The 27,478-nt window shown below is 43.7% G+C and overlaps 1 protein-coding gene across 1 annotated transcript in view; it reads right to left on the bottom strand.

Moving 5' to 3' along the window:
• Positions 1–27,478, bottom strand: part of INSC (INSC spindle orientation adaptor protein) — a 134,749-nt gene that overhangs the window by 73,670 nt on the left and 33,601 nt on the right. Inside the window, exon 2 of the mRNA XM_004050750.5 lies at positions 23,676–23,776. Coding sequence (XP_004050798.5) covers positions 23,676–23,776 — 101 coding nt within the window. The remainder of the gene's footprint in view (positions 1–23,675; positions 23,777–27,478) is intronic.

Raw genomic sequence — 27,478 nt, 5'->3', positions numbered from 1 at the left:
GACTCTTATATTACCTCCTCTAAAAAACTACAGCCAGAGCTCATGAGTTCCCCCTCAGGGCCTCTGCATCCTTCAGTGGGGCACTAATAACATTCTACTGCAATTGGTGTGTGTGCCTGAACTCCCCAAGTCCTGTGAGGAACAGTCTCTTGTGCCTGGCTTATTGCCAGTGTCTGACATATATCAGTTATTCAGAAAATGTATGCCCATTGTTGAGTGGCCAACTGTCAGGCATTTATTGCCATAGGTCTGTACCTATGCAGAGACTTCATACGCCTCCATCACACAGGCTACGCAGAGAGTGCCCCAAGATTGACACGATGGAAAGGGAGTTATTAAAGATGGAAAATCTGTGATTATTGTGTTCTAAAGACATAGAAATGGGAGGAAAACTGACCTAGGGGCTTTTAAGAGGCAACAAATGAACAAGTCACTTGCACACTGACTCATTCACTGCATAAGCACTTTGCAGTGGACATCTGTTACATTATCTTTCCAGCATCTTTTTCTGTCTCTTCTGTCAATCATAAAGACAAGTTTCATTAGCTACCTCTTGGGATGGCTACCCAGGCTGCAGCTTTTCCCTCTTCTTTGCTAAAGGCCCCTCCTCCCAAACACAGGGGTGATCCCCTGGCCATCTGTGGCCATGTCTAGTCTGTGTTAAAATGCCCCTGGAAACAATTGGTGCTTGATCCAGCGGTGGGCTTCTGAACTAAGCTGTACTAATCCAATTCCTTGACCCAAATTGTGAAACGTAGAACCAAGGGTCATACAGACAGGGATTATTGTACATGGGACATGTTAACAATGGCAACTTCAGTTGTTCCATGAGAGCCTCCAGGATCACTTGGGGAGTGGGGAGACAAGTCCAAGAGTTAATTTCTATTGCTTGTAACCAAAAGAACATTTTCTAAGACACAAGTGCACAAATAACTAAACATAGTTGAGTTGGTGTTCTTCTTAGAGTAAGGCTCTGCTGGGAATTCCAAGAAGAGAACTCCCCCTTTCCGTTGGAGATCAGGGGCAGGTGCCTGGAGGAGGTGGTCATACCCTGGGTAGGGTTTGGACTTGTCAAGACAGTGAGAGCATATTCCAGGGTGAGGCAGTTCAGGGACAATAAGTAAGTCCCCTGTTCTAGAGTTGAACATTCTGGAAGAGAGGGAACCATGATAAGGAAAGCCAGAAAGGTACACCAAGGCCCTGATGGTGAGAAGCCTTCAGTGCCAGATTAGGGGCTGGCCATTCACATTGAGAGCCCTGAGAAGATACTGGAGGGTGGGCAGGGCAGGGGAGGTAGGGATGGCTAGGACTGGAAAACAGCCAAATCACAGCACCTGGGACCACCACCTGGCTCAAAGGAAAGCTGTGTGCTGGGACTGCTCCCCAAGGAAGAGCTCTGGCATCCTCTGAACGGAGGCACTCACACCCCTTACCTCTGGCCTGGAAGGGAAAGAACCAACCCAACCCCAAAGCCATGGTAGAGGTAGGAAAGAACAAGGCCCTGGGAGGCCTGCTCAGATCCACAACTCACATTTTTGTCAAGCCCTCCACCCCAATGCACACAGGAGGTATATACTTAGTTATTGTTTTTAAAGCTATGTAAGAATTAAAAAGAAAGTGAGATTTCAGAAGCTGTAATTAAACTCCTAATCGATTCAGCACTCTGCTAGTAGGAGAACTAGAGTGACAGAACTATTGATTTCTTCAAGCCCTGCGTGTTTGTGCCTACCAGTGTCTGTGTTTGTGGATATGAATCCATCTGGGTGCCTGTCTATATTATCTGGATGCCTGTATCTGTCTGTGTGTCTGTATATCTCTATTTGTGCAAATAGATGACTGTATATGTGTTTACAGGACTTACCTCATATAAACTGGATGATTAAAAACTGGGGGTGGAGGAGCTTGAGCATGGGTACACTTAGTGAATCATTTCCAAAGAAAAGAGTACAGAAAAGGGAGAAATAAAGAAACTTTACAGTGGAGAAACCTGGCAGTCACTATTTTAACCAAGAGTCAAGTTTAACCTCACCAAGGATAAGGCATGCTGCTAGCATGTACCCCTGAAAGGATATGATAAGAAGTTCACTTCATCTTGTAGCATTCTTCCCCCAGGACACGTAGCCTCAGTCTCATGATGAGGGAAGCGTCAGATAAACCCAAACTGAGGGACATTCTACAAAACACCTGACCAATACTCCTCAAAGTGGTCAAGGTCATCATAAACAAAGGCAGACTGAAAAACTGTCATAGAACAGAGGTGACTAAGGAGACGTGGGGACTAAGTGTAATATGATATCCTGGGTGGAATCCTGAAACAGAGAAAGGACATTCACGAAAAAAAAAACTAGTGAAATCTGAATACAGTCAGCTTTCCATATCCACAGATTTTGCATATACGGATTCAACCAACTGCAGATTGAAATTATTCAAAAAAACAAAAAAATAACAATATGATAATAAAAATGTCACACATAAAAACACAGTATAACAACTATTTACATAGAATTTACATTGTATTAGGTATTATAAGTAATCTAGAGATGATTTAAAGTATACAAGAGGATATGTGTAGCTTATATGCAAGTACTAAGCAATTTTATATCAGGGACTGGAGGATTCACGCATTTTGTAACTGTGGGAAGTCCTGGAACCAATCCCTCATGGATGCCAAGGGACAACTGCAATGTCTAGAGTTTAGTTCATAGTAATGGACCAATGCTGGTCCCTTAGTTGTGACAAATGTGCCATGGTAATATAAGACGTCAGCAATCAGGGAAACTGGGTGTGGAGTATATGGGAACACTCTGTACTACCTTTGTAACTTTCTGTAAATCTATAACTATTCGAGACCAGCCTAGCCAACATGGTGAAACCTGTCTCTACTAAAAGTACCAAAAAAAAAAAAAAATTAGCTGGGTGTGGTGACACATGCCTATAATCCCAGCTACTCGGGAGGTTGAGGCAGGAGAATCACTTGAACCTGGGAGGCAGAGGTTGCAGTGAGCAGAGATCATACCACTACACTCCAGCCTGGGTGACAGAGTGAGACTCCATCTAAAAAAAAAAAACCAAAAAAAAAACAAACAACAACAACAACAAAAAAAAACTGTGAGCCCAGACTAGCTGTCTCTCTGGTTTTATATCATGAGCCTCATGCAGGGAACACCTTGAGAGTCCAAGCTCCAGGATGGTAGGTGAAACCTGGCTAAAGAGCCAGGAACAGAGCCTTTCTCAAAGAACTGGGAAGTGGAAAGAAAAGCGGTCGCCAGTCAGGCTATGGGTGGAAGTTGTTCTCTCAGGGGAAAGGAACATGGCTACTCCCAGTAGCTTTGTCTTCCAGTCGGGCCCCCATCATCTGTCCTACAGATGAATCCCAGGTGAGCCTCGTGGACCTGTGCCTTCAGTGCCTAGCTACGTCGGGGAACCCTCCCTCTGAGGCCCCTCGTGATGGCTCATAATGACCCTGCTCCTTCCTTAACCACCTTAACAGACAGGCCTTGAGCCACAGCTTCCTTGGGACTGAGTAGCCTATTGTCTATGAGTTTGAGCATAAGGGGGATGTATCCAGACACAAGCAAACAAGGCCTGCACACTGGCATAAGGGTAGGAAGAGCTAGCTCTGCTTCTCATAATCTGTGTGACCTTAGGCAAGCTGCTGCTTCTTTTTTCCATTTTCTGAAATTTTTATTGAAATATAACATATGTACATAGAAGTGAACACATCATAATATTGAGCTACAGTTCAATACATTTTCATAAGGTCAACACATCCATGAATTCAGCAACCAGATAAAGAAACCTAACTATTACCATCATCCCAGAACTCTCCCTTGAGCCCCTTCTAGTCACTCCCCAACCAGGATAACCAGTATCCTGACTTTTAACAACATAAGTTTGTGTTTTAAGTAAACTTCTTACCAATTTGAGCCTCAATTTCTTCATCCACGAAATAGATAATAATAGAGGTTTCTGCACAGGGTTGATGGAAGAATTAAATTAAGTGATGAATGTGCAGGGCCTAGCACACTGCATGGCACAAAAGGGGACACTCAAAAATGTTAGTTCTCTGTGCTGCTCTTACCCATATAAAACACCTTCACACGTGTCACAATAACTAGAAATATAATAATGACTGGAATTTATTGAGCATATCCCATGCATTGAGCACCATGCTAAGATCATGTCCTTTGCAGGGACATGGATGGATATGGAAGCCATTATCTTCAGCAAACTAACACAGGAACAGAAAACCAAACACTGCATGTTCTCACTTATAAGTGGGAGCTGAACAATGAGAACACATGGACACAGAGAGGGAAACAATACACACTAGGGCCTGTCAGTGGGGTTGGGGGAGGGAGAGCATCAAGATAAATAGCTAATGCATGTGGGGCTTAACACATAGGTAATGTGTTGATAGTTGCAGCAAACCACCATGGCACATGTTTACCTATATAACAAACCTGCACATCCTGCATGTGTATCCCAGCACTTAAAATAAAATAAAATAATAAAGTAGATGAGCAGAGAGAGGGATGAGGCAGCCTTAACATAGGCAGATGGGGAGGACCATTTGCCCAAGCAACAACTTGGGGCTGCTATGGGCAAAGGAAGATGAAGGGAAACTGTGAGCCCCTGACCCTGCCTACAGCTCTGGAGAGGAGGGTGGGCAAGAATCATGAGCCGCCAAGATATAACTGCTGCTTTCAGGCCAAAGCCACACAGAGCTGTCCAGCTGCAGGAGTTGCCTTTCATGGTAACAGTCCTAGAAATGAGGACAGACAAGGTGCCAGTGGGGAAAAGCAGAATCTGGTTTACTTTAAGAATGAGCTTAAGCCAGGTGTGATGTCTCATGCCTGTAATCCCAACACTTTGGGAGGTGGAGGTGGGAGGATCCCTTGAAACTAGGAGTTTGAGACCAACCTGAGCAACATAGCGATACCCCCATCTCTACAATAATAATAATAATTATTATTATTATTAATTAGCCGAACATGGTGGCTCTTCCCTGTGGTCCCAGCTACTCAGGATACTCAAGAGGCTGAGGCAGGAGGATCACTTGAGCCCAGGAGGTCAAGGCTGCAGTGAGCTATTATGGTGCCACTGCACTACAGTCTGGGTGACAAAGTGAGACCCTTTCTCTTAAAAGAAGAGTTTAAAATAACTGTTATTTATAGAGATTGTTTAAACAGCAGCAACTCTTTCTCCCCAAGCAGCAACCAGACATACTGAGAAGAAAACATAGAACAAATTAGTAAGTGCGGGAATCCCTGCCTCCGCCTACCTCTACTCAGTGACCAATCCCCAGGCCCATCAAGCAGGTGCATGCCGCTTATGTCCAGGGCAGGGAAGACATTCGGAGGCTCTGGCCTATTAGCAGCTGAAGGAAAAAATGGGTTGGCTGCTTGGGAACCCCCACCCAGCCTGACTTCTCCCAGAATGCTTTGCACCCAAGCTGCTCACATTTAAACTAAACTACTGTGTTAATAATATTTTTGTGTTTAGCTAAAAAAAAAAAAAATAGAATTAGACAAAAAGCAGTTCTGAAGTCACAGTGAAATAAAAAATAAATAAATCCACCAGTAATAATAACTTTTATTGAACCTTTACAGTGCCTCGAGAGCTGTGCACTTATCATGCATTATTTTATTCTCAAGATAACCTTACTTGGTTTACTCTCTTAATCACTCCGTGTTACAGGTGAAAATATAGAGGTGTAAAAAGGCCACATGACTTGAGAGAGCCAGAACTCCATGCAGGCAGCCTGGCTCCAGAGACTGTGTTACTGACCACACTATTCATCTTCCCATCTGTGTCTCTCCTCCACCAGACTTTGAGATATCCTCAAAAGCAGTCATTGTTTGATTCATCTCAGCACAAGGCCTGCCACACAGTAGGTATCAATAAATATGTAATCGAATCAAATAAGCCTAAGACTGCCTGGGAGATATGCATTGTATGCCTTGCCAAGCCAGCTTATTTGAAAAAAATATTTTCCAAACTTGCAAGGAGTTACACAAGATAGGCAAGAGTTTCCTGGACTGGCACATAGGAACCTCCCAAACCCACCCTATCCTCTGCTCTAGAATTAATTTTAGGAGGTATGGATTTTGTCTTTGGCTAGGATGTCAGACAAAATATAGGTGAGTTCCCAGCCGTGTGGTAAAAGTTTAAGTGTTGGGCAAGTAACTAGATCCCACAAAAAGTATGATAATAAGGATTTTGAAATACTTGAAGCTGATGTCATTAGAACCAGAGAAACTTCTCATACAAGGCATTTTTGCAAATGTTCCTGTCTTCCACTAAGCAATGCTCTGGTTGGGTAGAGCTTAGACCCTTAGAAACCATTGTCCCAATTCTCAGAGCCTGGCCTGAATGTAAAGGCAAACAGTGCTCTGGTGAGTTGTGGGTATATATTCTCAAGCCCTTGAGAAGTGTCTGTCCCCACATGACACCAGGAACAAACATAGAATATTCTCAACCAGTTCAACAAGGTTTAAAACATTAAGCAGTATCTCTCAGGCAATCCCTGGTCAACTTAATTCAATGAAACACTATTGACACTGACAATGTTCCAGGCCTTGTTCTGGTGATCCCTGCCCCCAGGAAGCTTACACAGTCTAGCAGAAGAGACAGACATAAGAAAGATAGCCCAACTTCACTCTCATCCCATCATGATGGGTCATGAGGCTCGCTCAAGTGCATCTAAGAGTCCCCAGAGTTCATCTAACATATGTTCCCCCATCACCCCCCAAAAGACTGGTTCAGCAACTACAAGGCGGAACTGAATGATTCTGACACCCTTTCTTCCTTAGCAGCCTTACACTGGGCATGACCCTAGCTGCCATGCCCTGCCATGTCCACCCAGCATGGCTGCCATTCCTTCCAGTGAATGTCATGCTCTCTGGACTCCACAGGACATCTCAGACTGTTACATTCATCACTTCTTCTCTTACTGCTACCTCTCTTAGGTACCAGGGTACCACCACCAGCCATGCCACTGGGTCTTCCAGGCACGGTGAAGACCCCTGTTGGTTACCACTGCTCCCACCAGAGCAGAAACTCTATAGCTGGGTTACCTGGATTCAAATTCCAGCTCTGCCACTGGCTAGCTACGTAACTTTGGACAAGTTATATAACCACTCAGTGCTTCAGTTTCCTCACTAGCAAATGGTGAAAGATAATAATAACTAACTTCTGGGCTTTTGGTGATTATTAAGTGAAGTGATTATATATATTATGTGTATATACACATAATATATAATGCCTGATGGGTAATACTCTAAGTGTTAGTCTCTATTAGAGAAGTTCTAATAAAGCCTGTGTATCATCAAACCTTTTTTACTTAAAAGTCAAAAACGTGAAGAAAATTCTGGAAAGATGGCAGTGGTGGTGCATATTTTTCCAATCTCTTCAAACCCCCACATGAAAACTGACAGAGTAACTATATGACAACCCCTGCCCCATGGATGATATTTATAATGAAACTAGATGATAAGTTATCCCCACAAACTTCGAAATACCAACAAGTGGGGACAAACCACCAACAGCTGTAAGACCTGCTCGGTATCATGTATTAGACCATTTTCATGCTGCTGATACAGACATATCCGAGCCTGGGTAATTTATAAAGAAAAAGAGGTTTAATGGACTTACAGTTCCACATGGATAGGGAGCCCTCACAATCACAGCAGAAGGTGAAAGGCACATCTTAACTGGTGGCAGGCATTATAAAATCATCAGATCTTATGAGACTTATTCACTACCATGAGAACAGCATGGGGGAAACCACCCCCATGATGCAATTACCTCCCACCTGGTCCCTCCCACAACACATGGGAATTATGGGAGCCACAATTCAAGATGAGATTTGGGTGGGGATACAGCCAAACCATATCATATTATCTTATGAGACGAAGAAGAAGCAATAAGGTGGCATCTGAAGAACATGAGAAAGGGGAACCCAAAATAGCCTCCGGGTATTTACTGGAAAGCATAGTATGGGAATTTGAGAACAGTAGCTGAAACTAGGAGATTTGCCTTTCCAATATAGCTGAGTATAGGGTGTTTTATGAACTCTCAAAACTGACCCACCAGGAATCTCTACCACAACAAAGCACCACATTAAGGAGAAACTCCTGGGAGTTTCCAAACTTGCAAGGAGTTACACAAGACAGGCAAGAGTTTCCCGGACTGGCACATAGGAACCTCCCAAACCCACCCTATCCTCTGCTCTAGAATTAATTGTAGGAGGTATGGATTTTGTCTTTGGCTAGGATGTCAGACAAAATATAGGTGAGTTCCCAGCCCTGTGGTAAAAGTTTAAGTGTTGGGCAAGTAACTAGATCCCACAAAAAGTATGTTAATAAAGATTTTGAAATACTTGAAGCTGATGTCATTAGAACCAGAGAAACTTCTCATACAAGGCATTTTTGCAAATGTTCCTGTCTTCAGTGGGACAGGGACAACAGAGGCACAGGAACGAGATGTTCAGATCAATGTGAGGGAAGAAAGCAGAGCTAGGAACACTCAGAGAGCAGGTCATCATATTTTTGGACCCTATACTAAAACAAAAGAAGGTGGAGTTCTATAAAGTTAGAATAGGTTTCCTGAACCCTGCCTTCTTCTAAAGGTTCATGAAAACTAATTTCACTTAAAAATGAGCAACAGAAAGTTGTTGTAGTCTCATCCCATATATAGTTATTTTAAAAAGAGAATAAAGAGCAGAATAATATCTCTACAATGAGAAAATGCCAGAAAAAATGTACTCTTAAAACAGATAAAACTATAACAAAATAAGCTTAAAATTTTAAGGAAATTATAAAAAACAGGAACAAGAAGCATAAATTATCAGAAAGGAAATGTCCCAACTCAGGAAGGAATTAGAAATAAAGAGGGGAAAGTCATTTTAGAAACAAAGGCTAAACAAGAAGAAACACATAAGATAATGCCTTTAAAAATCAAATGCAAAAATTAAGAAAACTTTGAAAATAAAAAATGAAGAAAGAGATTACAGGAGGCCAGATACGGTGGCTCACGCCTATAATCCCAGCATTCTGGGAGGCCGAGGTGAATCATGAGGTCAGGAGATCGAGACCATCCTGGCTAATATGGTGAAACCTTGTCTCTACTAAAATACAGAAAATTAGTTGAGCGTGGTGGCAGGTACCTGTAGTCCCAGCTACTCAGGAAGCTGAGGCAGGGGAATCGCTTGAACCCAGGAAGCGGAGGTTGCAGTGAGCCAAGATCGCACCACCGCACTCACTTCAGCCTGGGCGACAGAGCAAGACTCCATCTCAAAAAAAAAAAATAAATAAGTAAAATAAAAAGAATTTGAGAGAAAACAACAAATATTAAAGTTAGGTAAGAAGATCCAACAAACACACAATGTAAGTTCCTAAGGAAGGAATTCAAAGCACAGAAACAGGGTAAATACTAAAACTATAAATCAGAAAACTTTCAGGTGGGGGAGGGGACTTAAAACTACACATTGAAAGAATATACTACATACGTAAAAGCAAACATGCAAGACATACTCTAGTAAGATAGTAAGATTATTGCACAAGGGAAAAGAATGAGAAGGAAGGCAGGGAGGCAGGGAGGGAAGAAATTGTTTGTGTATCTAAAACTAAGTGGCATGTCACCCATAAAAGACAGAAAATTCCACTATCATCAGATTCTGAGAGCAATACTTTATACCAGAAAAAGTAGAGTTACATATTTAAAATACTCAAGGAAATAAAGTGTGAGCCAGTGATTTTATATTCATTCAAAATGACTTTCAAGTGTAAGGTGAGTAGAAACTCTCAGCTCTGATGACAGAGTGATGTTGGGCAAAAATCCTTCAAGAATAATTAAGAAGAATAATTAATCAGTAAGACTTGGACACTGATTCATATAGATGATGAATGAGAGAGAGTGAAGAGATGAGAACCAGATTTTTTACTTGAGCAGCTGAATGGATAGGATAAATAAATTTGGAAGACACAATGATAGGTTCAGTTTGTGACCCGGTGAATCTAATAGACCTAACATCTCTTCTTTTCAAGAAGTCCAGTCCCTCTTACTGGACTGCCCTCTCATAGAACTTTATTCTAAAAACTTCCAGGCACTCCCAGCATCCATACAGAGTGCATGGCCAACATACTGTCACAAGTCTCACCCTGAATATTCTCACAAGTCTCATTCATTCAACGATATTTAATTAGGGCTAAATAGGTGCCAGGAACTGTTCTAGCTACTTGGGATATATTAGTAAGCAAAACAAACCAACATTCCAGCCCCTGTGGAGAGTACATCATAGCAGGGGAAGACAGACAACAATAATAAATACAATAAATAAAAATGAATACAGTATGTTAAAAGCAGATGATTTCTATTAACAAGTAGTGGTAGAATAAGGGGTACCACAATCGTCAAGTGGAAAGCAGGGAGGTAATTTTCATTTTAAATACGTGGTCAGAGCAGGGCTCATTGAGAAGCTAAGATTGAGCAAACACTTCGAAGAGGTGAAAGAATTAGCTGAAATATGGGTACTGACCATTGCAGGCGGTCAGAGCCTAGTGCAAAGGCCTTGAGAGGGAGATGCCTGCTTTGTTTGAGACACAGTATGGAGATAAGTGTGGCTAGAGTAGAATGAACAACAGAAATATTAGTAGGAGGGGAGCTCAGAGAAGGGATTAGGCCAGATCACATAAAGCCATGGAAGCCATTGTAAGCACTTTGGGTTTTATTCTGAGTAAACAAAATACTTCCCAGGTCCCCCAAGAACTCTTGTCACCAGATGTCAGCTGGGTCCATCTAGCCCATATACTTCTCTAGAACCCAACAGGAAGACTCTCTCAGTGAGGGCTTTATAAAAACAACACATAGATAACTTTAGAATGACTTAACCTCTGCTATGCAGTGAACTATAAACTGTTTACTAAACAGCTAATTAAACCATAATTATTTATGTAACAAGCTATAAATAATTTACAGCATGGTTAGGCTATTAACTTCCCATCCCTCTGCACCAAGGCTCTTGTGAAGCCCCAGTCATATGTGACTAAAGGAAATGTGACTACTCTAATCTTAATAAAATTTTTCGATGTCTTCATTTCTCTGCTTCTGATCTGCCTCTGAATCCCATGCTGAGCTGCATCAGCATAGGCCTTACTGTGCATCAGGGCTTTTATGTAAGTGGTGGGCAATTCTTCTTCTCTCCACCCCTGAGCACTCCAAGTTCACATTTTAAGTGTAAATCCTGCCCCAGCGTTTGGTGCTAAGCAGCTTGCAACAGGCATGTTTCTAACTTGCCACTGACCCATCTGTGCAATACCAGAAACACTGAGAAGGTTTTGTCTCCTTCAGTGGGCTCTACAAAATGCCTCCTGTGCCCACCTATAGTGGAAATGCCTTTTCCTCTGAGCTTCTCTGTGTTCTCTCCTGTCTCCATGCACTAGTCCTCTGCTCCAAGCTGTAGCAGCAGAAAAAGTTTTCAGATCAACATTACTCAGAAATCTCCATTTTCACTCTTCATCCTATTCACTTAACATTTGGTGTTCCATATCATTTTATGACGTGTTCTATATCATTTTTTGTTAATCAAACTGTTCAGTATAATATAGTAAGAGAGTAAATCCTATGGTATAACTCCAGGGGTCCTGGGGGAGGCAAAATGAGACCCACCAACCCACCTTGAAGCTAATACTGAGAGTAATTTGTGGCATGGGCATGGATTATGGCACTGCCAACACTTTATCACATCCATTTCTCCAGGCAGTGGCCCTCTCTCAATTGGTAGAAGGGTTTGAGGGCAAAGAAGAGATTTGACTACTCTAACAAATTATTTTTATGTAGCATAGTTCCAAGCACACTATGAAAGAAACTATCTCTTGAGTACCTTCTGCATAGCAGGCACTTATCAAGAACTTGCACATACAATATCTAACTAGTATTCAGTAAAATGCTATTTATTACCCTCATCTTACAGAGGAGGAGAAACTGAGGCTCAAAGAGGTTTTTGACAGTGCCAGATTTCAGTCCAGTGCCTGACTCCAAAGTCTGTGCTCTCACCACCTCTGCAGTTTGTCCAGCACCCTAATGGAACTTGTTGTTATTTCGGTTTCAGAAAGCCAAGGAACATGAATTTAGCTCCAGGTAACTGTTTTCACTCTTATGAGCCAATGTGTACATCTGACAGCTGCCTTCTCTTCAATGACTCAGAGCCCCATCTTGTTAACTGTCAAACTCCAGCACTGTAGATGCCCTCTGATTGAGAGAAGACATTGTTAACACTCTATGATCTTTCATTAACTCATGAATGACTTATTTTTTAACCTCTAAAAATGGTATGTGTGTGTATCTGTATTGCCAGTATGAGAGTCATTATGGTGATATAAGCCACAAGAACACCTGATTAGGAGCCATCACCTGTGCCCTCCTCCCACTCCCTCCTCTTGATAGCTGTGTGCCCTTACACATGACACTTGTCATCTCTGAGCCTCAGTTTCCTGACCTGATCATTCTCCCCTTATTTCCAACCATTGTCCCAGCCCTGAGTTATTTCAGTCCTGCTACTGTGACTTCCAGCCTCCCATGCTTTGCACATGCTGGTCCCTCTCTCCCACTTCCTCTTCACCTTGCTGGCTTCTACACATCATTGGAGTCTTGACCTTAATCTCTCTTCTGAAGGAGTCCTTTGTGACTCCTCAACAAATTTATGTCCCATGTGCCCCACATGTCTGTAAGCACTCTGTCTTTCCTCTGATCTATACTGGTCTCAATTGTTTAACAACTTTTAAATGTCTGCCTTACCCCCTAGATGATGCAGGGCAGATCTTGTGTCTGTCTTGTCCTACCTACAAGCCACCATGCTACATGCTACAGTATCTGCAAGGCAATGGACCTGACACACCAATGATGCAGCTGGTGCATATGTATGGAACTTAATTACATTTAAACATTTTTCAAGTGGGAATAATAATAACCTATGCTGCTGTCCTGTCTCATCAGGTTGTGAGGGTCAGGGAGATAAAATCCATAATCATTATAATAGCACTAATTGAGGATGGGCCCTATGCCAATTATCATGTGGATTGATTCACATGTATTATCTCAGTTGATTCTCACAATGACCCTGTGAGGAGAGTACTCTTATGATTTTACTTTTACAGATGAGGAAACTGAAGCTTAGCAAGGCCAAATAACGTATCTGAGATCACACAGATCACAAGTGGCAAAGTTTGGCTCTGAACCCAGCTCATCAGTGTCTAGACTGTATGTTCTTAAGTGTTATGTTAAACTGCTTTAGGCTGTGCTCTGTTCCAATGTCATGTGCAGTACTGTCAGGTAAAACTTTTAAATGCATTCTTACACACATATCCAGCTATTCCTATTGTTTGTCATGAATTTTCATGGCAGTAACATGGGATTTGATATATAGACTACAAATGGTTTAGCTTTGTTTTTTCTATTCTGTTCTTCTCCCTACTTTAAAGAGAATATTTTCATTTGCCAAAGTGGACATTTAGGATAATTCACAGATGTAATGTGCCCATTACCATCCTGATACCTCTGCATGGTTCTGTGAAATGCAGGTGAGGGTGAAGAAATCACCACTAGAGGGTTTCCAAGAGCCAGTCTCTCCACCATCTACAAGGCTCCAGAACTCTCCATCAGCCTCCAGCCATCACTTGGGTACCTTGCCTCCACCATGCCCTGGCTCCACTCCCAAGCCTCAGGCTCCTAAGGAGGATTCTCTATTTTCAGTTGTAGGCAGACCCAGGGACAAAAGATCCTTCACCTGGGGCTGCACTGGCAGCTCTGCCCTCCAAACGGGCCCCCAGGTGCAAGAGGCCAGGAGAAGTTGCCTGTCTCAAGTCCTACAGCCAGTGCACACTGGGGCCAGGCCTGGAGACCTAGTCTCCTGGTGTTTTCCATGGGCCTGCTCAGAACAAGCCCTGTTCTAGGAGCTGAGGCTACAAAGTTGAACAGGAGATAATTCCAGCCTTCATAGAGCTCAGCCAAGACCCAAACAGGCAAAAAAAAAAAAAAACAAAAAAACACCAACAATTCAATCTGGTTATAATTATAAGAGCAGTTGAAGTGTTGAGTTCCAGCAAGGAGTCAGGAAGTGTCCAAGCCCTCTCTATATATTATCTCCTTTAAGCCTGCCCACAGCCATGTGAGGGAAGTAGTATTATTACCCCCGTTTACAGATGAGGAGACTTTTGTTTGGAGAGGTCACATGGTGAGTAAATAATGGAGCCATTACTCAAACCCAGGCCTCTAGAGTTCAGAGTCTCATCTTCTATCACCTAAACACCACACTACCAAGAAGATGTGAGCAGGATAGACTACGATCACAGAAGACAGAGGGCCTGACTTTGCCTGGGAATATTTACACAAAGGAAGTGACATTTGCCCTAGTTCTTAGAGGAGAGGAGTTGCCAGGATGACAAAAGCAAAAAGACTTCCACATAGGGGAGACACCATGTACAAAGGCCCAGAGGCATATGGCCAAAAAGTCATATGGCAAGAAGTTTCACTAGACTATAACATCAGGGGCCTCTGAGGGTGGGGCCAGGAACGGGTCTGAAGAGAGAAACAGGGACTAGTTGATCAAAGACCTGGAATACCATGATCAGGGATGTAGATTTAATCCCAAAGACAACTTGGAGCCATGAAAAGCATTTTAGAGCAGGGAAGTGACAACAATTGTGCAAAGAATCAGTAAAATTTAATCACAGCCAGGTTAAATCCTAGGCAGGAGAGTAGCCTGTTGGGAAATGATAGTTATAAAACAGAAAGAGAAGAAAGACAGAAGCCTGAACTAAGGCAATGGCATGGGATAGGAAGATCTGGGAGGGACAGGATAGGATATGAGTGTGAAGAAAAGGAAAGAATCAAAGTTGACTCCCCTGGTTTCTCTTGAAGCTGCTGCCCTCGCTGAGATAGGAAACACATCCAGGGAGGAACTGTTTTCATCTGGTTTGATTACAGGGTGTGGCCTCTGACAAGTGGAGAGCACAAGGCCACAGCAGAAGTGGGGGTCAGGCCTTGCAGAGGGGCCCATCGAAGGGGGCCCCAGCTTTCTCAGGAAGGAGACTGGACCTGGTGAATCCCACATGGCCCCACCACAAGCCCATCTAATACCAGCCACGGTCACGGTGCCGCCACATAATAAGCGCCCTTCTCAATTTTGGGAGTCTAGGGACTGTGGCTCATTAAGGTTTGGACTGTGTTAGTGCTGAACATCCCATAATTGCATAGCTTGCCTGACTCTCTGTCATTAGCTCGCTGACTCTCTGGGCTCCACCTCTCCTACTGGATTTGCTGCTTGACCCCACTATGAAAAGTCTGATTAAACAGAGCAGTTCTGGCTGTGTGGTGGGGGCTGCCTGCTGCCCCTGCCCCTTCCAACTCCCAGTGGGTCAATTGTCCTCAGCCATAAACTTCGAACTGCCATCTCACCATGCATGAAATCCTTCCTTTGCAAGTACGAACGACTGATCCTATTACTCACACAGAGGACGGGAATTGAAAATTGAGGTAAAGGCAGATGGACTGGCAATGAGTCACATTCCCTTCATGGCGGAAAACCACCAGAGTCAGGAGCTTGTAAGGCCCCTGGCCAAGGAGCTGGAGAGGCCAGGGGCCAGGACTTGGGTTTGATTTCCTTAGTCTCCACAGTGAACTGAAATCTGAAGTTGATGCTATTAAGATTATCCCCTTGCCTGGAGAGCAAGGAGGGCATCCAAGACAGTGAACGTGGCTCCCAGGAGTCCTACCCAGTTCCCAGAAGTTGCCTATTCCTCAAGTAGCCCTGTTCATTGCATTCTGATGGAGGCTGTCCCGAACATCTGGAATGAGGGGACCGAGTCCTAAAATTTGGGCTTTCTGAAGTCTGGCAGACTCAAACACAAAGCCAAATGCAACTACAATCATCTCCACATACCAGGCTACAGGCCAGGTAAGTTTTTTCTAAGCTGGAATTATCCAGGGTGGAATTGGGGTGGGAGAAGGGAGTAGCAAAGTCTCATACCAAGAAATTGCAGTATGAAACAGTGTTCTTCCTACTATATTTCCTCAGGGGTATTCCAAAGTCAGAAGGAATTAACCCACACAACAAAAAGGGAGGATTGCCACCTATAGTGCATCTTCGATGTACCAAGAACCTTCTGCTCCAGGCCTCACTGTGGTTTGATGATTGGAGATTGCCATCCCCATTCTACAGATGGAGAAACTGAGGCCTAGAGGCATTACGTAACTTGTCTAAGACCTCATTGTTAATAGTGGCAATAAAGCTAAAATTGATTGAGTACTTATTACATTCTCAGCAGTGTGCTAAATGCTTGATTCAATCTTAATGGCTTAATTAACCCTCAAAACAATCCTATGAGATTCCCAGAACTGAGATTTGGTAGGCTAGGTGACTTGGCCAACATCACACAATGAATAAGTGGAAACAAAAATCCAGGCAATGTGAGACCAGAGCCTTGTTCTTAATTATTATGCTATGCTCTTTGATGGTTTTCAGCAATTTAGCTAATACTGAAACCCTCAAATCCAAAGCTGGAGCTCTTTCTGCTATGCAAGACTGCCCTTAGGTGACATACAGTTGCCTTTTTATAGTTTATGATCATATAAAGATGATGGAGTGTCTGGTCTTTTTTCAAACCCTTGTCTGGTTTCTTTCTGAGGAAAATTGGGGTGCATGTTTTCAACATTCAGGACAGAACTTCTGACCCTGGCCTCAACATCACAGACCTCTGATGAATTTGTAGCAGCAGCAGGGAAGCCCAAAAGACCATGTAAGTAGTGATACAGTGGGGAGAGATCCTCATGGGACCCTGCCTGCCTAGAGGTCTCCTCATTCCCTCAGTGGCCTTGCCCTGCCTCTGCCCTTGCCTTGTGGACCGCCTCCTTCATTCCCCAAAGCCTACCACTTGGAGAAGGTCACTGTGCCTGACCCCTCAGAGGCCAAAGAGAACAATTTTCCCAGCTCAGAAGATCTGTACCTGGCCTCCATCTACTGGTACCAGTTCCTTATTCCCAGCTTATCCTGCTGATCTGGTGTCCAGTGTCCCCAAAACTCTAGGGTGAATAGTTTGTGGAAATCTATGCCTATTCTTTTCTTGGCTCATTTTAATTTCTTTTCATTTAGAATGGAACTTTAAAAGTCTTCAAAGTCTGGAATTTGGATTTCTCTGCCTTACTTTAGTCTACCTTCTGTGTGAAGTGGGGAGTTCTCTGTAAACGAACAATTTACTATACCTGAAACACTTGGAAGTGACCTCCAAAACGTACTAAGCACCCCAAATGGGCCAGGCACTGGGCCTGTGTGCTAGGATTACGGAGGAGAGATGTGAGAATATGGTCCCCATGAGGGCAGGATCGTTTATTACACAGTGACATACTCCCTCTACCTACAACAGCACCCAGTACTTCATAGGCACTCTATAAAGATTTACCAAATAACTGTAAACAAACCATTATGGATCACTGTGCTGCAAATGGCATTTTGAAGTTAACACAGAGGGTTAGCGGAGCACAGAGAAGAGATATGTAACCCAAGCCAGAATATCTCAGTAGGTTTTCCAGGCTAGTCTTTAAAGGATGCCCTCAAGTTTCCCAGGAAAAGAGTTAGTATTGGAAGAGGATAGAGTTTCAAACAGAAGAAACACCACGTGCAAAGAAGTAGAACTATGGACTCATGTGTTCGGAAAACGGCAAGTTGCTAAGTGTAGCCAGAGGGGTGGAGGTAAAGTTGAAAATGACTGGCTCAAATTTTGCAGAATGTTAGAATGCTAGGATCCATGTGTTTCTCTGTATTGTATTCCATCAAGGCAGGGCACCCTAGGTCACCCCACAACCCCACCATAGAATACTTCTCCTGGCTATACCAAGGGGCTTCTATAAAACCTGAACAGGGCACATTTTAGATCCTAAGAGGACTCCCAAACTACTATGCCTTGAAATGTCCATCCCAGCCACAAGGCAAACACAGATCCCTTTGCACATTTCACAGGAAAGAATGGGAAGAACTTGTTTTAGTCAATGGGTTTGCTTTCCTATCCCTGTGGCACTAACATGGGTTATTTTTGTCCAAAAAAAAAAAGGGACAAAAGCATTCAAAACTCATTCACAGACTTAGAATGTTAAAGCTGGAAGGGTCCCTGGGGATACTTTTGTCTACCTCCTCATCCTCAGATGAAGAAACTAAGGCTCAGAGAGAGAGAAAAATTGTCCAAGAACACACAGAATATCAGTGGAAGTCTGGCCCCTGGCTCCTAATCCATGCTCCCCACTGCACTGTGCTCTCCTGCAGGGGATTTGATGATGAGATTGCAAACTTTTTTCCAGTGAACTTAACTGCAAAGACTAAAAATACTTCTTAATTATTCTTCATTAGAAGGAAACAAAGCCTCTTCAACTCTCTGACTCCTTCAACCAATTAAATCTTTGGCTCCCACTCAAAGGGAGTATTTAAATTAATCAGGATAAATCTCTGGCTTACCCTTTCCCTCCAAACAGCAATTTTATACTAAAAAAATAAGAATAGCTTGCTGGAGACAGAAGAGTGTCTTAGAGAACAAAACACAATCCAAGCTATTTAATTTAATTTCTCACCATCACCTGAAACTCCCTAGCCAAGAGTTCATCATTCATTTATCAAACAGCTATTAAACATTTGTTTACTCAACAATCACTTATTGAGATCCTACTGTGTGTATTTTATCATAGTCAGGAGCATAAATATAAACCAAATATGAATTTAGCCCTTAGGCCCTTAGAACATTTATCCTTGAGCAGAAAAGATGACATATACATAAATTGCTATCGGCCTACCCCAGGCTTGGCTCAAAGTAAGTTCTTGGTCCAAAGTAAATCTCATTCAAATGAATGAATGAAATTGATTTCTCTATTACAAATAATTGCTATGTGAGAACTCCACTGAAGTGGGGACACAGAGCTTCTAAGATTTACTAAAGGCTGAGTGACAGCATTAATTTAAGAAACACAACCCAGGGGAGGCAGGACTCCAAAAGGTGGGAAAGCAGCCTGAAGAGTATTGTGACAGTTACATTCCCCTCTCCGGGCCTCAGTTTCCCCATTTTATAATGAAGGGATGGCATAGATGAACTCTGGGGAAACTCTAGCAACAATACCCAATGCCTCTATGAACTCGGTTCCCAGCACTGTACAAAAGTATAAATCCAGCCTCTCTTCTTAAAAATAACTATTGAATCATTGTCCCTCTGCCTTCTCAGGGTCACACCCTATGTTTCTGTGGATTTCTCTTTGGAAATGAGAGAAAGGATGGAATTCAAGTCTAGCTTTGATTGGCCTTCTTTTCAGCTTAAACAACAGAAAAATATCCAATTATCCCATTCACAATTACAGTCTGCACATCTCACCACAAGCATAGAAAATGTCCCAGCAGCAGAAAACTGGCCACAGAAGAGAGGTGCACATATGCAAGCCATTATCTACATGGAGACAAGCTGGCCTGCAATGGCCCCCACTGGCTCAGGGAAGCTGGTTATCTCCCCAGCTAGCCATGAGCAACCAGGAGGTTGCCTGCCACAAGCTGCAGCTGCATCCAGTCCAGGCTCATCTCATACTCCAAGCTGAATGGAAACCATGTGAAAAAGTGTTTCACTCACAGGGAGAAGTCACAGATGAAAGCCCCAAACTGTATACTTGCTACAAATCCAGGCCTGATCAGGCCAAAAGAGAAGTTAGTGAATAATAACTGAGTTCCATGAGGGCAGGAAACTAGGTCACCAACTAGGTCACCAACATGTCCTCAAGCACACGGCACCATACAAGGCAGATGGCCCGCACTCCATAAATATTTATAGAAGAACTTTGTTGAAAGCTAATGAATAAACAACTACCTGCATAAATGAGTAAATGATTTGTTTATGGAAAAGACAGAGACTGGTTAGAGTACTACCCAGCACTCAGGTTTAAGCACCATATAGAAACATGTATCCTAGCTCTCTACCTGTCAGCTGTGTTCTTGAGCAAGTAACTTCACCTCCTCAAGGCTCAGTTCTCTCATGAGATAGACATTGTGATGTGGTACCGAGATTCCTCTTTTTGGCAGGATTTATTGTCCCAGCTGCTGGGAGTATCATTAGCCAACAGCCTTCAGCTTTCAGGCCCTCCAGATGTTCTCAGAGCCACCTCACCTAAGATCACATCCTTCCTAAAGATGTCTAAAAGTTTTAGACAAAATAAATTTAACAGAGTTTATTTAAGCAAAAAACAATTCATGAATCAGACAGCACTCAGAGACAGAAGAGGCTGGAGAGTTCCTCTGAAGCAGCATGGATGACAAGCTTTTATGGGCTGAACACAAAAGGAAAACAAGGAAAATGCATGTAATGATTAAAGGGGAAAGATCCTAGTTAAAGGTTAGTTGATTTCTGATCAGTAAAGTTTCTAGTTTCATTTTACTCTTGATGTTGGACTTCAGTTTGCTATGTAGAAACCTAAAGTGTTGGAGCAGCCCCAGCCTAATGGCTTCCCAGTTTAAAATATTTTCTAACACTCTCCAATGACAGATCAAGGTGGGACATGAAGGCCCTGGACATTTTGGCCAATGGACAACAACGCTGATTCCAAATCTTCCTACAAGATCAGTTGACATCACTGAGCCAGGTTTTGCAGCTCAACTTCACCTTCCACCCAGTCCTGCTTCCTTCCTCCCCCTTCCACAGGCATTGATCCTAAAGATGGTCACTAAAAACCACTCTGAACTCTAAACCCCACCTAAAAGGCTGTTCCCATATAACTCAACCTATGACCTCTTGTTTGCAAAATATAGATAATAATAATTATACACATGGGTCATAGTGAAGACTAAATGAATAGCTGTGTGGAGTATCCAGCCCATAACAAGTACTTGAAACCATAAGCCAACTTTGTTGTGGGGGTTTGCAAAGGCCTGCCTATTAATCAATATTGCCACCCTGACTCTTCACTGGCAGGGATTCGGAGAGAAAAATTCTAAATGCCATAGATGATTTGTGGGCTAGGTAAGTTATAGAAGGAAGTGGGGAAGGAAGGGGACATCTGGACCCAGTCCTGTGTGGACCCTGGGCTCCAGCTTACACCCCAGAAGCCTTCCCATAAAGAAAGTTAAACCAAAGGACTAGGTCATCTGGATCTTGGCAGAATATGAAGGCCAGGCTGTGATGGTGGAGGGCACAACCCTGGGAGTGTAAAGCCTGGGCCCGACATGCTGACCACCATGGCTATGTTCCAGCAGCACAACCACCACGCCCAGAACCAACAAGAAGATCAGCATCCCAGATGGAAAGATGGGAGGCCAGAGGAGCAAATGAAGACCAGCCAGGGACATAGCAGCCACAGTCTCCTGCTATCCAGGAAGCTCGTCTCTGGCCCCCTTCACTTCCACCAGTAAATCTTTGACCACCCCCCAGGGAGGTACTGAGACCAGAGATTGTATCGTTTTCACTACCTGGTGGGAGGGAGAGATTATTACTGTTATTTATACCAGCAGTCCCTAAACTTGTTGGCACCAGGGACCTTTGGCACCAGGGACTGGTTTAGTGGAAGACAATTTTTCCATGCAGGGAGGCTGTGGGTGGTGGGTATTACATTCCTATAAGGAACATACAACCTAAATCCCTCACGCAAGCAGTTCACAGTAGGGTTCGCGCTCCTATAAGAATCTACTGCCGCCTCTGATCTGACAGGAGACGGAGCTCAGGCAGTAATGCTTGCTCTTGCCAGCCACTCACCTCCTGCTGTGTGGGGGCCCAGTTCCTAACAGGCTAAGGACCAGGAGTTGGGACCACTGATTTCTATGACCTGGGGAAGTGAAGCTTGTGTACTGCAAAGTACCCTCAGGCTCTAGAGAGACCTTCTTTCCTGGACCCAAGCACTTCTACTACCCTTTAAAGCAGCTGTCACTGCCACTATGTTGAAGAAAAAACAGGTGCATAGACAGCTTAAATAGCCACTCAAGGTCACAGAGCTGGTAGGAAGTGAACTGAGATTTGAACCCAAGTCTGATTCCAAGGTCTACATGCTTTCAACCACTTAGCCCCACATAAGAGATTCCAAGAGTACAGTTTTGTTCTTTTGCTTATTTTATTGTTTTTAAATATGAAAGCATCCCAGAAGACTCAGATACAGAGCTGAGAACCACCACACCCTGTCAGACCACTTCCTGTCAATCATGCCAGTTCAGCAAGGGATCCCAACCCCTGGCCTAGGAGGCTGTTGCTCCTGACCTCTACTCTCGCCTAGGAATCTGCACCTAGAACAGCCCTTTGTGCTGCTATTTATTCACAAGGGTCTCAAATACCAGTGGCCTCACCCATATGATTTACCCAGGCTGCTGGATGCTTCCATGCAACATGGCAGTACTTGTTTATTTATTTTTGTGCACTGAGGTGAACAATGGCACTGCAAAATGAAATTCAGTTTCAGTGGAACACAACAGAAAGAAGTCAATTATCCAGCATGAATTATTTATCTGGAGACAATAACCATGGTGTTATTCCCCACAAGAGAGGCCTTGGCAGCTTGGAACAGGAGGAAAGAAGACATGGCTGCTACTATCTGCCTATTATGCTGCTTCAGATTGCATCATAGGCAAATTAACACTTCTGACATCCTGTAACTACACATGCGCCTTCTCTGTGTATGTGGACCATGCAAAAGCCCCTAGAACATACACAATTAACAGGTTGCTAGATCCAGGGATTCTATTCCCTCAGTGTTCTGGCTAGGCCTGGCAATGCTAGGCTTTGAACGTATTAAAGGAAATACCACCCTCTCTCTGTTGCTCACCTCACCCTATCAGAACTGTAAGGATGAAGACATTGTGAAAAAAAAGATTTCACAAGCTACATCTTTTATGGCCAGCCATAATTCCTGATGTTAAGTCAGTCTGGGGTCTTCCTCCCAGTTGATTTGCTGTGCAAGATCAGTTAGAAATCATGCCTTGCCTCCTAATAATTTGATTCCTAAATCGTTTTCATGTAATTTAATTTCTTGTGACCTTAAGACTTCTGAAGAGGTTGCAAGTGGGAGAGAGAGAGGGTTCAGGCTCCAGGACCAGCCACATCAAACCTGTACCTGCCTTACCACATATTCCAGCTGTGTGGAGGCACCTCTGGTGGCCCCAAGTGTCTCCTTCTTCAGACAGGATGTTCTCAAGCCCCTCTCCCCTCGTTATCCGGGCTTCCCCTTCTTCTCAGTATGTGCCTTTCCCACCCTCCCTCATTGCCCAACTCAGGACAACAAGTACTTCCCAAGGATCAGCTCTATGCTCAGTTTTCTCCTTGATGCTCTGGGCAAAAGAGAAGACATCCAAGGGTAGAATGACACCTTCTATGTTGTCACCTTCTATGACATCCTCTATGTTACTAGCACACCCATTCGATTCTTTGTTTCATGGTCAGCCTCAGCATTAGACTTCAGCTCATTAGGAACTGGGATACGCCTGATTCTTCAGTGTCCCAGGGCCCAGTTCCATTAATATTTGCTGAGTGAACATGACATCCCCAATACCTTATGCTCGGCGTCCTCCCCAGAAAATTGTGTGGGAAGATGGGGTCACCTGCATTCTCAGGATGCTGGAACTGGGCCTCAGTCAGGGTTCAGATGGGGCAGGCCTGGCCTGGAGTGACAGCTGTAGGACTTACCGCTTACCCGGCAGGGTGACGGAGTCCAGGTGGCGACCTCCAGGCAGTGCCATCATGTTGATCCCAATCTGCAGCAAGGCCTGCTCGCAGCGGTCGTGACCCTGAAAATAGAGGGCAGGATGGCACAACGAGGTCCTAAAAGAGGAGGCACAATCACTTTCTCTCCCAGTCCCAGGCCACAAGGAACCAAAGCAGACAAAGAGGTAAGACCTCTTAGCCCTCTTCTTCTGTTGAACCAGTTTACACTCCAGTATCCTCACACAAGTAAGGCAGAACCCAGATTCGATCTTGTTTCTAAGTCCCTAGCCCACTTTATATCTCTAAAATATTTTCTTATTCCAATTGCCAAATATTTGCCTGACTTATTTTGGTATGTATCAAATATTGGGACACACAGCCCATACGTATTGCACAGGACATACTTGTACTAAAAAGTATCTATGGTTTATCTGAGATTCACATTTAACTGGGCATCCTGTATTACTTGCTAAAACTGGCAGTTCTACATTCTAATTCCCTGGCTGTTACCACTGTAGAACTCGCTTATTCACTGTGATTATGCTTAAGTCTGTCCTGGAAAATGTGACCCTGTTATCGGCATAGTGGTTGCTTTCCCAAATCCATTCCACTTCAGATGATGTAATTGCACCCAAATTGCCAGTGATTGGTTCAGAAATAGGCATGTGGCTCAATTTAGGCCAATGAGCCATGACAGGATTGCTTCTAGGAAAAGTGTTCTTTCTCCCAACAGACAGTTGCAAGATGAGGCAGTATGTCTCCTGTTGGACCCGAACAAGGGAGCATATTCACCTCACTGTTGCTACAGACCATCTTGCAATCACGAGCAGCACTAGCTGGAGAACAAAGTTAGCATACCAAGAAAAAAATGCTGGGTCCTTGATCACTAAGCCACTGAATCAACTAATACTGGAGTCTGGCCCAGCTCTAGGCTTCCTATTATCTAAGAAAATAAAAGCTCTTGTCGTTTAAGTCAGTCTGAGTGAGGGTTTTTGTTCTACGCAGCCAAAAGCATCCTAATGAATAAGAGTAACCCAGGTTCCAGGGACTCCCAGTCCCAGCACTGAGGATGCAACTGGCTTCCCTGTGCCTCACATTTAAACCCAAACCAGCTACCCACCTGTTTGTATTTTTCTCCCTCGCCTTGTCCCTGCTGTGCTCCTGGAGGCCTTTTTGTACACAATCTCTCTTTTTCATTTCTCTCTCTCTGCCAACTCCCCCAAGCCCATGAATAAGCCCTCCCTGAGGAATATGCAGATTCTGTCACCTTTGCCTGGGCACATCAACAGAAGAGTCTTACTCCGTGATTACATGGGAGCCCTATAGAAAAGAATGGAGGAGGAGCACTTTAATAGTGATGTGGGTGAACACAAAGCACTCCTCATAATGCTGGGAAGAAAGAAGAAAATGGTCAGTCTGAAAAGTGTGGGGAGGCAGGAGCCCAGAATAAACTAGGGTGCTAGATAATTCCAGAGACTTGCTGCCGTTGCCTGTTTCTTTGTCTGTGGAGCTTACTAGACTGTGAGCTTCTTGAGGGCAGACACCACATGTGTTTCTGGAACTGAGCCAAGGGCCAGGCACATAGCCTGCGCTCTACACGTCTGTTGAAAGAATAAGAGGGATAAATTTTTAATACATTGATGTTGAGCCCCATCTCTTCATCTGTAACTGAGGATAATAATATCTATTTTAAAGAGCTAGTATAAGGATGACATGAGATTAGGAATGTGGAAGAATATGGCCAATGTAAGAGCTAAATAAATAGTTAGCTGTTATTATCGTTATGTCCTATGAGTCTGCTATGTGCTCAGCTCTCTGGTCAGCTATGCTAAGGGAGATGCAGAAAATGAGATACAGCAGGTCACACACTTAGCACAGCGAGAGGCTCAATGAGCATTCATTAGCATGTTATCACCATCGTTATTTCCATCATTATTGTCATTATTGAGAAGGTATATTTTTGGAATCTAGTGAGCCAGTAGGCTGAAAGGGATGACACAAAAGAAAAACTAGGAACAATAAAATGAGGCGTTTGCTCCCTTTTGATATGTTTGACTAAAGTACAAGAAAGGAAAACACCAACTTCTCAGGGTAAAACTAAGACGTGATTAGATGGCAGTGAGCAAGTAGATTTTGTTTTACTTCAACATCTTCATCATTGAGAAGAAAAGAGGCAAAGTAAAAATATTGAAGTGGGGATTAGAGTCTAAGGTAGGAGAGGAGACAGGAAAATACTAAGAAAATTCCAGGGCCATCTGAAGTTTGAAGCAAGAGGAAACTGTAGGATGAGGTGAAGCATACATACCATAGAGTATTAGAGGAACCTCTGACTCTGATTCAAGTCATCTCTGAGGGACCCAGAGAGAAAAAAAAAGAGTTGTCATGAGCAGAAGCCTGAATGCAAGAAATGGTTCTGAATTTCTAAGAGGCAGATTCTGGAAATACAGCTCTGTGACTGTACATTCAATAGCCTATTCTGGATCACCGACCTGTGAACCCTTCAGAAAGAAGCAGTGAGCACAAGAAGCCAGCTAGAACACAGCAGGAACAAGGCAAAACAATCGACTTCTTTTCCTTCAGGAGCCTCTGGGCTGTTAGCTGAGGAAACTGCAATAAGCCTAATATATCTTGATTTTTTAAAGCACCCCAGTGAGGTGCCACCATTCATCTTTTTGACCCATAGCTTCCCAGCAGTTATGCAGGGGGAGCTGCCAGCTCACAAAACCTTGCTTCATGTGATCTCTTGTGTTCCCAGAGGCTGGGGAGGCACCTTAAGGACATCTGATTGCATATGCATCACTGCCCTATTCACAGACTATGCCAATATTGGCTGCCTCTTTGCCCCAAAAGGATAAGATTCCTTAATGTCTAAAGCCAAATCTTGCTGAATGTGGGATTAGGAACAGTCCTGACCCAAAGACCTGCATGGTCAAGAGTCTGGGTTGTGAATCAGATTACCTCTCAGAGGAATCACAGCTCATTTTCACTAGGGATGAGGAAGAATATCTGGAAGGTGAGATAGGAAATACTTGTTTAGCCCACCTGATGTTTAGAAAGTGTCTGTAACAATAATAATTACAGCTAATATTTACTGAGCATGTGTTATGTGCCAGGCACTGTTCTAAATGCTTCATATAGTATTAGTTCGTTTAATGCTATCATCATCCTCTGTTACAGATGAGACCTCTTAAATTCAGTGGGAAGCACTGGTTGGTAGGTGGCAGAGGACTAGAATCCAGGTTTGATGATTGAAGGGGAGGTGCTGGAGCAGATGAAGATAAGAGCCTGTGCTCAGCCTTTGTTAACAGACACCCTGACTCCATTCCCGAATGGCAACACCCAACCCCAGGAGGCCCTTCTCAGACAGCCCAGCACTCTTCCCTCTCACCAGCACTGCCTACTGCTCCCACTTCCCAGACTGTAAATCTCCCAGCTTCACCTAGTGCCAGCCCTCAGTGACACAGCCCTCAGGAAGAAAAGCAAACACTGCAGTCATATGGAATGAGGAAGGGTGGCTTGACAATGGGGACATTTCTCTTTTGTTCCTCATTTATTGGCAGTTTTGTGAAAGTCATATGGACAGAGATAGGCCCTAGAGGGATCAGGGGAGGGGAGATCATAGTCCCAGTTAAAGCTGCAAAGAGACCTGTTTAAAGCATGCTATCCTCAGGGAAGCTCCTACTGCAAAGTTCCATCTTCAGTCTGAAGCCCTTGCACCCACCGACTCCCATAGCCCTAAGTCAGACTCATCCTGTTGAGCAGACTTGAAGAATAAACCCCTTCCA

The sequence above is a fragment of the Gorilla gorilla genome, chromosome 9 (genome assembly GCF_029281585.2).
Source record: "Gorilla gorilla gorilla isolate KB3781 chromosome 9, NHGRI_mGorGor1-v2.1_pri, whole genome shotgun sequence".
Classification (NCBI taxonomy): Eukaryota; Metazoa; Chordata; class Mammalia; order Primates; family Hominidae; genus Gorilla; species Gorilla gorilla.
The sequence above is the reverse complement of the archived record's forward strand: the minus strand, read 5'-3'. Positions and strand labels throughout refer to the sequence as shown.